The sequence below is a fragment of the Salmo salar genome, chromosome ssa14 (assembly GCF_905237065.1).
Source record: "Salmo salar chromosome ssa14, Ssal_v3.1, whole genome shotgun sequence".
NCBI classification, from domain to species: domain Eukaryota; kingdom Metazoa; phylum Chordata; class Actinopteri; order Salmoniformes; family Salmonidae; genus Salmo; species Salmo salar.
The window spans coordinates 59,559,635-59,574,882 of NC_059455.1; the positions used below are offsets into that span (position 1 = coordinate 59,559,635).

The window sequence follows — 15,248 nt, forward strand, 5'->3', positions numbered from 1 at the left end:
TTTCAAGATGGCCGCCATTCAATTCAATGGGGAGGAACTACATCGATTTTGCAGGACCGTAACTGAAGAAATACTTTGTGTAATGAGACCAATTATGTCTTAAAATGTGCGTTACAATGAGGAAAACACAAAATGATGGCCCAAATATGTCAGTTATACACGATATATACAAAAGTATGTGGACACCCATTCAAATTAGTGGATTCGGCTATTTCACCCACACCCGTTGCTGACAGGTATATAAAATAGAGCACACATCCATGTAATCTCCATAGACAAACATTGGCAGTAGAATGGCCTTACTGAAGAGCTCAGTGACTTTCAACATGGCACCGGCATAGGATGCCACCTTTCCAACAAGTCATTTCGTCAAATTTTGTCCCTGCTAGAGCTGCCCTAGTCAACTGTAAGTACTATTATGGTGAGGTGGAAAACACTAGGAGCAACAACAACTCAGCCGCAAAGTGGTAGACCACACAAGTTTACAGAACAGGACCGCTGAGTGCTGAAACGCGTAGCACATAAAAATAGTTTGTCCTCGGTTGCCACACTCACTACCAAGTTCCAAACTGCCCCTGGAAGCAACGTCAGCACAATAAAACCTCCCATTTTTGTTAAAAAATGTTTTACTTTTCACCCCTTTTTTGGGATATCCAATTTGTAGTTACAGTCTTGTCCCATCGCTGCAACTCCCGTACGGAGTCCTCCGAAACACGACCCTGCCAAGGGGTCTACCGGTCACGGTCGGCTGCGACAGCCTGGGATCAAACCCGGGTCTATAGTAACTGCGATGCAGTGCCTTAGACCGCTGTGTCACTCGAGAGACCCGCTCTGTCTTTGTATGGTCTGTTTGGCAGAGATAACTCACATTTGGAGAAAATTAGGATACATGTAAAAAAAAATGTAGAGAGCATTTTCACTGAATCTCTACTCATCTTAAGTCTGCCTCTTTTTCACCTTATCAAATTATCTCATCTTTTAAGATCGCCCCATTTAGATTGGAAATTAACAGACAATTACATTGACTAGTCACTTTAAATAATGCCACTTTAATAATGTTTACATATCTTACATTACTCATCTCATATGTATATACTGTATTTTATACCATCTATTGCATCTTGCCTATGCCGCTCGGTCATCACTCATCCATATATTTATATGTACATATTCTGTTTTATTTATTTATTTGTTTCACCTTTATTTAACCATGCAGGCTAGTTGAGAACAAGTTCTCATTTACAACTGTGACCTGGCCAAGATAAAGCAAAGCAGTGAGACAAATAACAACACAGAGTTACACATGGGATAAACCAACATACAGTCAATAACACAATAGAAAAATCAGTAAAAAGTGTGTACAAATTAAGTAAGGAGGTAAGGCAATAAATAGGCCAATAGTGGCGAAGTAATTACAATTTAGCAATTTACACTGGAGTGATATATGTGCAGATGAGGATGTGCAAGTAGAAATACTGGTGCGCAAAAGAGCAGAAAAACAAAAACAAATATGGGGATGAGGTAGGTAGTTGGTTGGATGGGCTATTTACAGATGGGCTGTGTACAGTTGCAGCGATCGGTAAGCTGCTCTGACAGCTGACGCTTAAAGTTAGTGAGGGAGATATAAGTCTCCAACTTCAGTGATTTTTTGCAATTCATTCCAGTCATTGGCAGCAGAGAACTGGAAGGAAAGGCAGCCAAAGAGGTGTTGGCTTTGGGGATGACCAGTGAAATATACCTGCTGGAGCGTGTGCTACAGGTGGGTGTTGCTATGGTGACCAGTGAGCTGAGATAAGACGGAGCTTTACCTAGCAAAGACTTATAGACGACCTGGAGCCAGTGGGTTTGGCGACGAATATGTAGCCAGGACCAGCCAACGAGAGCATATAGGTCGCAGTGGTGGGTAGTATATGGGGCTTTGGTGACAAAACGGATGGCACCGTGATAGACTGCATCCAATTTGCTGAGTAGAGTGTTGGAGGCTATTTTGTAAATGACATCGCCGAAGTCAAGGATCGGTAGGATAGTCAGTTTTACGAGGGTATGTTTGGCAGCATGAGTGAAGGAGGCTTTGTTGCGAAATAGGAAGCCGATTCTAGATTTAAATTTGGATTGGAGATGCTCAATGTGAGTCTGGAAGGAGAGTTTAGTCTAACCAGACACCTAGGTATTTGTAGTTGTCCACATATTCTAAGTCAGAAGCGTCCAGAGTTGTGATGCTAGTCGGGCGGGCGGGTGCGGGCAGCGATTGGTTGAAGATCATGCATTTAGTTTTACTAGCATTTAAGAGCAGTTGGAGTTGAAGGAGTGTTGTATGGCGTTGAAGCTCGTTTGGAGGTTTGTTAACACAGTGTCCAAAGAAGGGCCAGATGAATATAGAATGGTGCCGTCTGCGTAGAGGTGGATCAAAGAATCACCTGCAGCAAGAGCGACATCATTGATATATACAGAGAAAAGAGTCGGCCTGAGAATTGAACCCTGTGGCACCCCCATAGACTGCCAGAGGTCCGGACAACAGGCCCTCCGATTTGACACACTGAACTCTATCTGAGAAGTAGTTAGTGAACCAGGGGAGGCAGTCATTAGAGAAACCAAGGCTGTTGAGTCTGCCGATAAGTATACGGTGATTGACGGAGTCGACAGCCTTGGCCAGGTCGATGAATACGGCTGCACAGTACTGTCTTTTATCGATGGTGGTTATGATATCGTTTAGGACCTTGAGCGTGGCTGAGGTGCACCCGTGACCAGCTCGGAAACCAGATTGCATAGCGGAGAAGGTACGGTGGGATTCGAAATGGTCAGTGATCTGTTTGTTCACTTTGGGGGGAGGGGTCATGGGCCAGTTGCTGCGGGGGGTGCAGAGCTGTTGGGGTAGCCAGGTGGAAAGCATGGCCAGCCGTAGAGAAATGCTTTTTGAAATTCTCGATTATCGTGGATTTATCAGCGGTGACAGTGTTTCCTAGTCTCAGTGCAGTGGGCAGCTGGGAGGAGGTACTCTTATTCTCCATGGACTTTACAGTGTCCCAAACTTTTTGGAATTAGTGCTGCAGGATGCAAATTTCTGTTTGAAAAAGCTAGCCTTTGCTTTCCTAACTGACTGTGTGTATTGGTTCCTGACTGCATTCCATCCCTTATTATTCCATCCCTTTATATTTGTGTGTATTAAGTAGTTGTTGTGGAGTTGTTAGATTACTTGTCAGATATTACTGTACTGTCAGAACTAGAAGCACAAACATTTCGCTACACTCGCATTAACATCTGCTAACCGTGTGACCAATAAAATTTGATTTGAAGGAAGCTACAATCTATCTGTAATATTAAAGCTGATCTGCCTCCCCCCCACCCCCAAAAAAATACAAAAATAAAAGATTGCCTCATTTAATAAGTAATTTAAAATGGCCCCATATACCGAGGCAAAAGTTAAGATCAAAGTTGCAGTTTACGAATGATCTTAGTCCCTTCACCTTGAAGTCAGTCCAGTTAGCCCGTCCTGTAAAGTTAGGATTGTAAACGGAAAACATGGCTGCCTTTTCAGCTAATGGATATCGATAGGAAGCTCAATGACAGGTCCTCAGTTGTGAGTGTTAGTTTGTTCTCTGTGGACTCTTATCTCCCAAAGAACAAGAACAGGTTCCCAATTAGAGCGTTCTCTCGACACCTCAGTGAGTCATAATCTGTGTCCAAAATGGCACCCTATAACCTATACACTGAGTGGACAAAACATTAGGAACACCTTCCTAATATTGAGTTAAACTCCCATTTGCCTTCAGAACATGGACTCTACAAGTTGTCGAAAGTGTTCTACAGGGATGCTGGCCCATGTTGACTCCAATGCTTCCCACAGTTGTGTCAAGTTGTCTGGATGTCCTTTGGGTGGTGGACCATTCTTGAGTCACACGGAAAAGTGTTGCAGTTCTTGACACGCTCAAACCGGTGCACCTGGCACCTACTACCATATCCTGTTCAAAGGCACTTCAATATTTTGTCTTGCCCATTCCCCCTCTGAATGGCACACAATCCATGTCTCAATTGTTCTCGAGGCTTAAAAATCCTTCTAGAACCTATCTCCTCCCCCTTCATCTACAATGACTTGAAGTGGATTTATCAGGTGAGATCAACAAGGGATCATACCATTCACCTGGATTCCACTGGTCATGGAAAGAGCAGGTGTTCCTAATGTTTTGTACACTCAGTGTATAGTCCACTACATTTGAACAGGGCCCATATATAGGGAATAAGGTGCCATTTGGTACTCAGCCATACACTCTCCACAAGCATGCACCTTCAAATGTGAAGATGACATTTAATTGGCCCCTTGATTTAAAATGTATTATTTTCTGAGGGTGGCGATGATGACTTGCTAATGACTGGCTGGTAAGACTTGTCTCTGTCAAGAGGCCCCAGTGAGACATGATGATGGAGAATGACCGGTAGCCGAATGGCCTAATGAGAGGAGAGCTTTGACGTGACTAGTCACAAATAACATAATGGTGAGATAATAGATATTACAGGTAAAATAGGGAAATATTTGAGGTAGAATACCTGAAGTAATTAAACCACCAGTAGTTTATAATCACATTTATTTGAGGTCATATTTTTTATGATACATGACTGATAATAACAACAGTCCATTTAATAATGGTTCCAGAAATATTTTCTGCATGTTTTTCAGTTTATCCAAGCAGTCACTTCTGAAGTGCATCACATATTCTAGGTTTACATGCTTACTTGCATACATTTGAGGAAGATGTCTGCCTGCATTCAAAACTCATTAACTGCTTGATTTCTGTAGATATGCTGTTGCTTGAAGAACATTAGAGACATCTACTGGTCAGAGGTAGGATCAGTTGAATAATGGGAATGGATGGATAAGGGTTGTTTCAACTTGAGTCTATAACAATTTGTGACCTTGTAATTATTCATTAAATAGGCACTGTGCAAAAATCCATACAAAAGTAAACTACTTGACACAGCTGAGAAAAACAGTGGCCCAGTGTTATTCTGATGGTACTTGGAACGGATTCATAGTATTGTAAGGTTCATGTTTGGGCTCCCAAGTGGCAGAGAGGTCAAAGGCACTGCATCTCAGTGCTTGAGGCATCAAATCAAATGTATTTGTCACATACACATGGTTAGCAGGTGTTAATGCAAGTGTAGCGAAATGTTTGTGCTTCTAGTTCCGACCATGCAGTAATATCTAACAAGTAATATAACCTAACAATTTCACAACAACTACCTTATACACACAAGTGTAAAGGAATGAATACGAATATGTACATAAAAATATATAAATGAGTGATGGCCGAACGGCATAGGCAAGATGCAGTAGATGGTATAGAGTACAGTATATACATACAGTGAGGGAAAACAATATTTGATCCCCTGCTGATTTTATACATTTGTCCACTGACAAAGAAATGATCAGTCTATAATTTTCATGGTAGGTTAATTTGAACAGTGAGAGACAGAATAACAACAACAAAAAAATATGTCAAAAATGTTATAAAATGATTTGCATTTTAATGAGGGAAATAAGTATTTGACCCCTCTGCAAAACATGACTTAGTACTTGGTGGCAAAATCCTTGTTGGCAATCACAGAGGTCAGACATTTCTTGTAGTTGGCCACCAGGTTTGCACACATCTCAGGAGGGATTTTGTCCCACTCCTCTTTGCAGATCTTCTCCAAGTCATTAAGGTTTTGAGGCTGACGTTTGGCAACGCGAACCTTCAGCTCCCTCCACAGATTTTCTATGGGATTAAGGTCTGGAGACTGGCTAGGCCACTCCAGGACCTTAATGTGCTTCTTCTTGAGCCACTCCTTTGTTGCCTTGGCCGTGTGTTTTGGGTCATTGTCATGCTGGAATACCCATCCACGGCCCATTTTCAATGCCCTGGCTGAGGGAAGGAGGTTCTCACCCAAGATTTGACATGGCCCCGTCCATCGTCCCTTTGATGCGGTGAAGTTGTCCTGTCCCCTTAGCAGAAAAACACCCCCAACGCATAATGTTTCCACCTCCATGTTTGACGGTGGGGATGGTGTTCTTGGGGTCATAGGCAGCATTCCTCCTCCTCCAAACACGGCGAGTTGAGTTGATGCCAAAGAGCTCCATTTTGGTCTCATCTGACCACAACACTTTCACCCAGTTGTCCTCTGAATCATTCAGATGTTCATTGGCAAACTTTAGACGGGTATGTATATGTGCTTTCTTGAGCAGGGGACCTTGCGGGCGCTGCGGGATTTTTGTCCTTCACGGCATAGTGTGTTACCAATTGTTTTCTTGGTGACTATGGTCCCAGCTGCCTTGAGATCATTGACAAGATCCTCCCGTGTAGTTCTGGGCTGATTCCTCACCGTTCTCATGATCATTGCAACTCCACGAGGTGAGATCTTGCATGGAGCCCCAGGCTGAGAGAGATTGACAGTTCTTTTGTGTTTCTTCCATTTGCGAATAATCGCACCAACTATTGTCATCTTCTCACCAAGCTGCTTGGCGATGGTCTTGTAGCCCATTCCAGCCTTGTGTAGGTCTACAATCTTGTCCCTGACATCCTTGGAGAGCTCTTTGGTCTTGGCCATGGTGGAGAGTTTGGAATCTGATTGATTGATTGCTTCTGTGGACAGGTGTCTTTTATACAGGTAACAAACTGAGATTAGGAGCACTCCCTTAAAGTGTTTGCTCCTAATCTCATCTCGTTACCTGTATAAAAGACACCTGGGAGCCAGAAATCTTTCTGATTGAGAGGGGTCAAATACTTATTTCCCTCATTAAAATGCAAATCACTTTCTAACATTTTTTACATGCATTTTCTGGATTTTTTTGTTGTTATTCTGTCTCTCACTGTTCAAATAAACCTAGCATTAAAATTATAGACTGATCATTTCTTTGTCAGTGGGCAAACGTACAAAATCAGGAGGGGATCAAATGAAAACATATAAAGCACCATTGTTTAAAGTGGCTAGTGATACATTACATCAAGATGGCAAGATGCAGTAGATGGTATAGCGTACAGTATATACATATGAGATGAGTAATGTAGGCTATGAGAACATTATATAAAGTGGCATTGTTTAAAGTGGCTAGTGATACATTTAATTACATCAAGATGCAGTAGAGGGTATAGCGTACAGTATATGCATATGAGATGAGTAATGTAGGGTAAATATAAAGTGGCTTGTGATAAATTTATTACATCAATTTTTCCATTATTGAAGTGGGTGGAGTTGAGTCAGTATGTTGGCAGAAGCCACTCAATGTTAGTGATGGTTGTTTTTACAGTCTGATGGCCTTGAGATAGAAAAACATTTCAGTCTCTCGGTCCCAGCTTTGATGCACCTGTACTGACCTCGCCTTCTGGATGATAGCGGGGTGAACAGGCAGTGGCTCGGGTGGTTGTTGTCCTTGATGATCTTTTTGTCCTTCCTGTGACATCGGGGAGTGTAGGTGTCCTGGAGAGCAGGTAGTTTGCCCCCGGTGATGCGTTGTGCAGACCTCACTACCCTCTGGAGAGCCTTCCGGTTATGGGCGGAGCAGCTGCCGTACCAGGCGGTGATACAGCCCGACAGGATGCTCTCGATTGTGCATCTGTAAAATTTTGTGAGTGTTTTTGGTGACAAGCCAATTTCTTCAGCCTCCTGAGGTTGAAGAGGCGCTGCTGTGCCTTCTTCACCACGCTGTCTGTGTGGGTGGACCATTTCAGTTTGTCCGTGATGTGTACACCGAGGAACATAAACTCTCCACCCTCTCCACTACTGTCCCGTCAATGTAGATAGGGGGCTGCTCCCTCTGCTGTTTCCTGAAGTCCACGATCATCTCCTTTGTTTTGTTGATATTGAGTGTGAGGTTATTTTCCTGACACCACACTCCGAGGGCCCTCACCTCCTCCCTGTAGGCCGTCACTACAGACACCCTGGTTCGAATCCAGGCTGTATCACACCCGGCCGTGATTGGGAGTCCCATAGGACGGCGCAAAATTGGCCCAGCGTTGGCCGGGATAGGCCGTCATTATAAATAAGAATTTGATCTTATCTGACTTGTCTAGTTAAATAAAGGTTAAATAAAAAATAAATAAATCAATGTTTCAGATGGAGTATCTTAGATCGATCTCATACAGTCTCAAATCTGTAATACAGATAAGATTCTTCTTTGATAATAGATAAGAAATGGGAGGAGCAGACACTTTATTCCCTCTCTGTCTGCACACAATGAGATTTCAAGTCTTGCCCCAGTTCCATCTGTGACAGCTTCATCAATCTGAAGGGTAGAGATATGGTTGAACTAAGTGCCGTCACTCTCCCCTCCACTTGTTAAGGAGACAGGAAATGCGTCCTAAACGGCACACTATTCCTATGTAGTGCACTTATTTTGACCAGAGCCTATAAGGATCTGATTTTTAAAAAGTGCACTATATTAGGAATAGGGTGCCATTTGGGACAGAATCAGGTGGAGTTTTTAGGTAATGAACCTCTATGATCCAGCTCATCAGTATGCTGAAGGGGACATTTATTCTGAGGGCCCCACTGTCTGGATCAGGATTGGGCTGTGTGAGTGAGTGAGTGAGTGAGTGAGTGCGTGCGTGCGTGCGTGCGTGCGTGCATGCAATATAGGCTACTGGGCTGATTTACTGAGAGTAGCCCTGCCTTGCCCCACTCAAAGACATTACATTAGCATTGATCCTCCACTCCACTCAACATTAAAATCGAGTAGATTAAGAAAAAAAAAACACCATTCTGCACTAAATAATCATAACATTTAAAACTATAGAAATATATACAAAAATAAGACTCATAAATATAAAACATAGACAAATAGAAACAAATTTGTGTTGATTTGGCACTCGAGCATCAATACATTACCCATCCCTCAACACTGTCAACCAAGAGTCAAGACTAAACCAATTCACCTTGGTGGTGTGCAGACTGGTTTTATATTATTCTTAACGATTTCGCACAAACCAGAAAAAAATGCAACATAATGTCTGTGAAACTATATATTCACAGTATAATGAATGAATTGTTTATTTCGTAGCATTTTGTAGTGTGACTGATTTTTACTAATTGCATTAGTATTGTACAAAGTTACAGGTGAACTATTTGATAGATTCCCCTGCTCCCACAACCTCACGCTTCCAGTGGGGAGACCTGAGGTCAACCTACCCCCAACCCCCCTCCCCATCTCGTACTTCTGAGTGGGAGACCTTCCCAGGCAGTAGCCTGCCTAGCTCACAAACTAGAATCAGGGCGCCCACTCCGACAAGGTTAATTGACCCACAGTCCCACACGGTGACATGATATCATTGACGTGACGTGCAAATGAGCGATAGAAAACCGATTGCGCAAATGTCACCATTACAGTTTTTTTGGCGTGGGCGCCACTTGCCGCCCCCGGCAAGATGCCGCCCTGGGCGGCTGCCCATGTCGCCTATATCTAAATTCACCACTGCTCGACGGCCTGATTCGTGTCACAGTTTTGCCCCAGACCCAGCTAACACACCTGCCTCCAATAATCACCTAATCATGATCTTCAGTTTAGAATGCAGTTTGATTAATCACCTGTGTTTGCTAGGGATGGAGAAAAAGTGTGACATCAGTCAGGCCCCTGAGGACTGAAGTTGCCCACCCCTGGTCTAATGTATGATTATTTTTGTGATTAAAATAGAAAGTCTGGCTTTTAATTTGATTTAATATTCTGAATATTAATCACACTAATTAAAGGTATATTAAACGCCTCAGATGCTCAGCGTTCAACAACATAGTGCCTTCATAGCTCATCAATAAGCTAAGGACCCTGGGACTAAACACCTCCCTCTGCAACTGGATCCTGGACTTTCTGATGGGCCGCCCCCAGGTGGTAAGGGTAGGTAACAACACATCCGCCACGCTGATCCTCAACACAGGGGCCCTTCAAGGGTGCATGCTCAGTCCCCTCCTGGACTCCCTGTTCACTCATGACTGCACGGCCAGGGACGACTCCAACACCATCATTAAGTTTGCCGATGACACAACAGTGGTAGGCCTGATCACCGACAACGAAAAGACAGCATATAGGGAGGAGGTCAGAGACCTGGCCGTGTGGTGCCAGGACAACAACCTCTCCCTCAACAAGATCAAGACTAAGGAGATGATTGTGGACTACAGGAAAAAGAGGACCGAGCACGCCCCCATTCTCATCGACGGGGCTGTAGTGGAGCAGGTTGAGAGCTTCAAGTTCCTTGGTGTCCACATCACCAACAAACGAACATGGTCCAAGCACACCAAGACAGTCGTGAAGAGGGCACAACAAAACCTATTCCCCCTCAGGAGACTGAAAAGATTTGGCATGGGTCCTCAGATCCTCAAAATGTTCTACAGCTGCACCATCGAGAGCATCCTGACTGGTTGCATCACTGCCTGGTATGGCAACTGCTCGGCCTCCGACCGCAAGGCATTACAGAGGGTAGTGCGAACGGCCCAGTACATCACTGGGGCCAAGCTTCCAGCCATCCAGGACCTCTATACCAGGCGGTATCAGAGGAAGGCCCTAAAAATTGTCAAAGACTCCAGCCACGCTAGTCATAGACTGTTCTCTCTGCTACCGCACGGCAAGCAGTACCAGAGCACCAAGTCTAGGTCCAAGAGGCTTCTAAACAGCTTTTACCCCCAAGCCATAAGACTCCTGAACATCTAATCAAATGGCTACCCAGACTATTTGCATTGCCCCCCTTTTACACCGCTGCTACTCTCTCTTGTTATCATCTATGCATAGTCACTTTAATAACTACCTACATTTACATATTACCTCAACTAACCGGTGTCCCCACCGGTATCCCCCCCCTGTATATAGTCTCGCTATTGCTATTTTACTGATGCTCTTTAATTATTTGTTACTTTTATTTCTTATTCTTATCCATATTTTTAAAAACTGCATTATTGGTTAGGGGCTCGTAAGTAAGCATTTCACTGTAAGGTCTACACTTGTTGTATTCGGGCGCATGTGACTAATACAATTGGATTTGATTTGATTTATATTATGATTAATTGGGTCTTGCATTTGAGGGACGAGAACTCACTCACAGACCCAAAGAGTCCGGAAAGAAATACATTCTTATCCAATGTCAACAGAATTCCTAAACACGTGATACCGCTTAATAAACTACTCATCCCACAATGCTACACAGCTGTGGAGTTATTTTGTCCAACCACGTCATGCACCTACCCGCTGACAAAGTATTTTGATTGGTGTGGCTGCCTCGGGACGGTTGTTGGTAGGAAGTAGCCTACAGATTCTGCCCGCACTCTCAGCTCAATACCGCTGTAGTAATGTGATGGATTAGAAAAATATGTGCCTCGGTTGTCAATATGTTCCCCGGCGTTTTCTATGCGCTTCTGGCGGGGTTTCTCGGGGCTGTCGCATCTTCATCTGCAAAGCTGTCACTTGGAGCCGATTACCTAAAAGGTGTATGTGAAACGGGGCTACGAATATGGGGAGAGCAACGGAAATTTAGACAACCCGACGAAACTACCGCTTGTGACTGGGTGAGGAATCGCCGCCGTTTAAGTGCCTGAATTATTAACGCGATGGGATTTGGGTGGCTTTGAATAATGTAGATGTCAATTTGTTAGCGAAGCAATTCGTCCGCGAGAAGTGAAGTTTGGGTTTTCCAGTGATGAGTTTAGGGGTCCAGATTCCACCTCTTGCGCTCAGCATCAGCATCTCTCTCTGCTGGACAGGCGCACGCTGTGTGTCAAGCTCGTGTCGTACACGCGTGATTGAACGACATACCTAGTGCAGTATTACATCATGTATGTTTGTGTTAAAGGAAGATATTTTCATATATGTAATCTATCATTTTATTTATTGCGTCCGAATGCGAGTCTGGTTTAACATATGGACAATGTTCCATTCAATGTCAATATCGTATTGTTAATTGGGGCTGCTTGAAATGACCTTCATGACGTTGGGTACGTGGTGACATGATTTTAAGGTTGATTTATTAGCCATATTATTTATTTATATAGCCGTTAGGTAAATGCATGTAAAAAAAAATAATATATATATATATATATATATATATATATATATCTATCAAGACAAATAGGCCCCAAATCCATGGAATGCAGCTCAACTATTTGATGTGACTCAAGTCCAAAACAACGTTGTTTTCATTCATATTGTTCGTGTGTGTTTGTTTCAGCTACACATCCCACTGAGGCTGCTTTGTGGGGGGCTGCTTTTCACCTGTAATGCTGTGATGTGGACGTTCCTCGCTAAGGCGCTCCGGTACTCTTCCTCCTCCACCCGAACCACTGTGACCACTACTGCTTCCAACTTCGTATCTTCCGTAAGTACGTGTTTCCCTGTGGACAAGACACTTAAAATGACTTGTAAATAATGAATAGGCCTAATAGCCTACAAGGGTATGGTTTGAATTAATAAACGTATGACAGATTTTCCTTTTTAAGTGTTGTCAACAATACAGAGAAGTAAGTGCACTAAATGGAAATACCTGTATTGTGCCACAGGCCTTTTTGGGGCAGCTTATCTTCGGGGAGACCCAGATTGCGTTGTGGTGGGTGGGAATCTCCCTCACGTTCTCTGGCCTCCTGGTGCTTCAGAGGGCGGCCCCCAACGACCGAGCCAGGAAGGACAAATGACAACCTGCCCGGAAGGCACAACTCATGAAGTGATATAGAAAGAAACCAGTAATGCAACCTATAGCCTACTATCTGTGACAAACAATAGCATTTCTCGGGTGAATGGCAGTCATCGCAATTTTGGACGGTAAAGCACTGTCAAAACATACCATGTAAGGAACATACAGTGATTTATCGTTTGAAACACTTTGACATCCTCACCAATGTGTGCTTGCCATCGATTCTTCGCCATGCTTACACTCAGCTTCAGATCACAAAAGCTTTATTTTGCTCACCTATCCTAAGATGACACGCACTGTAGACTTCCACACCGACATTGCATGTTCAAGGTGATGTGTAAACCGAAGTGATAAGTCTCACAAATGCTGCTACTGCTAGATATGCGCAAATACAGCAAACACATAGATATTCTCATAGCTTATTACAGTATCATACATGATGTGGCTCAGAGAATACACTTCATGGCCTTGATAGGAACTTCTGTTGTGTCATGTTTGTAGCTGAATATATTGAGGGCTTGACCCTCACATCTGTTTTGTGGATTCTGAGGAGGTTTGGCCTTGCCTGCCTTTATAGCAAATGTCTAAAAGAAAGTTCCTAACAAGGTCTAAACCCAAATAAATCAAACCAAAGTACACAAATATGTTGATCCTGCCTGGTATCCACTGTAACCACAGCAAGGCTCTGTCAATGCAATGTGAAGTCTAACTGCTAAGTGGCGCAAAAAATCCTAGTGACCTTCTCAGCTGCCTGTAAAGTGATACGGTTTAGTTCACTCCAAAATCAAAATATGTAAGACATTTTCAAACCTCAAAAGTGGTCTAATGTCGAGATGAGACCAACTCCAATGAATGGAAAGGATAGGCATCGTCTAACTTAATAATTTTTTAGAGAGTGCCTGTCTTTACAATTCATTTGGAGTTGAGGCACAGAGCTGGATCTTCACAGTAGGCGGCCTGGACTTCTTGACATTAGCCCACGTCTGACCTCAACTTACATTTTGGAGTGAACTATCGCTTATTCCCTTTGGCTTAATTCTGACTTAATATGGAGTCCAAACAACAGTTACTCCAATGTCTGGCCTTTTAATTGAGTGCCACCAGCTTTTGTTTTTCAGCTGTAGACCTGTGTCATGTACAATGTCCATCCTAGTTTCCCATTGCAATTAAAACCAGTTTGAGGTTATCCTCGGGGTAAGGGAACGATCCCGTAGCACAGTCCCTCCCTCTGCATCTTCCAAGACTTCCAAAAGGTCAAATGTTGCTGTGGGGTTTCGAACCGAACTACAGAAAGGGGTGTTCTATTACTAGCATGTTTGTACTACAACAGTGTACTTCCCTGATATTCCTTAACACTGTGATGTGCTATTGTGGAAATGGGCTTTGTGCGTAATACCGACAACAAACGTTACTGTAGACAGGAGTTTGACTTTACAACTTTACTATACGATCAAACTTTCCCGTTGTTTTTTTATATATACATATCACATGCATGCAACAACTAATAGTAGCTACCTGTATTCTGACTGTATCTATTAGACGATGATGATTATATGTCTGTATAAATGCCGAAGAACGCACACTATGAAATCGATTCTCCATCCAGTTGCAGTACATTACAGACTGCAGGTTTTGTATGTAATGTAATCTACTTCCCTGGCAATGTGACTACCTATGCTATTGAATCAGGACGGGAGAAATTGGTGCCGACATTTCTCCTGTGTTCTCCAGTCAGTCTGAACTGACGATAAACATTTACCTGTGAAGCCACTGTCACCAAGGGCAAGAGGAAGCAAATGCATTAGCACAGTGGTTACGTGAAACTTTTCTTTTGTCGCCAGCCCCTGAATGGGACACATTTGTTTGAAGGAGTATACTGTAGATATGGATATTAGAAACTGTAGAGATTAGTTTGGGAGGTGCATATGACTGATTAGTGCAGCACGGGGGCCCTACAAGAGGAATAAAGAAAGGGAATGTATTATAAATAAAAATGTATTAAGAATCCTTGAAATGGTTACTTGGACAATCCACCTCCCCATCCTTTGAATATGTTGCTTGGCTCTTAGTAAATTGTGTATGATAAGTAAGGAAGTCTCAGAAAATGGCTGTTAGCCAATAGAATTAGATTGTCACACACAGCAGCAGTATGTGCAAACTGTCATCATTTCTTGGACAACAGATGCAGAGAGAAACAGGTGTTTGGGCAGACCTAAATCTCTTATGAACCATATCTAGTCTAACAACCTATTTTAAACTAACATTTGTAAATGTCAATATTTTCAATTTGATGGTGCACAATGTTGAATAAACCTCATCTAGGAAAGTGAACTTTTATGTTGATTAAATTATTCATTATTTTGAATGACTCATCTAAAATTAAACTAACATCAATGGAAAGAGATGCACATACAGGCAGCATTTATAAGATTACAGTCCAGCAAACTTCTCAGATTAGCTAATAAATCTCCGACAAAGGCCAGTGTGCTATTAGCATACCAAGTAAGGCATACAATAAATTGAAACTCTACAGAGAAAATAGGCCTATGAAAACATAAAGGTAATTCAGAATGCAACACTACACTCCCAATTCCACAGGTACAGTATAGTGTCTAC

General features: G+C 42.9%; 1 protein-coding gene across 1 annotated transcript; it reads left to right on the forward strand.

The window, feature by feature from the left end:
* Positions 1 to 11,196: 11,196 nt before the first annotated feature.
* Positions 11,197 to 14,963, forward strand: LOC106570073 (transmembrane protein 42). The gene is made up of 3 exons (XM_014142031.2): positions 11,197 to 11,514; positions 12,174 to 12,320; positions 12,502 to 14,963. The coding sequence occupies exons 1-3, from the start codon at positions 11,338 to 11,340 to the stop codon at positions 12,631 to 12,633; spliced, it is 456 nt and encodes a 151-aa protein (XP_013997506.1). The 5' UTR covers positions 11,197 to 11,337; the 3' UTR covers positions 12,634 to 14,963.
* Positions 14,964 to 15,248: the final 285 nt, after the last annotated feature.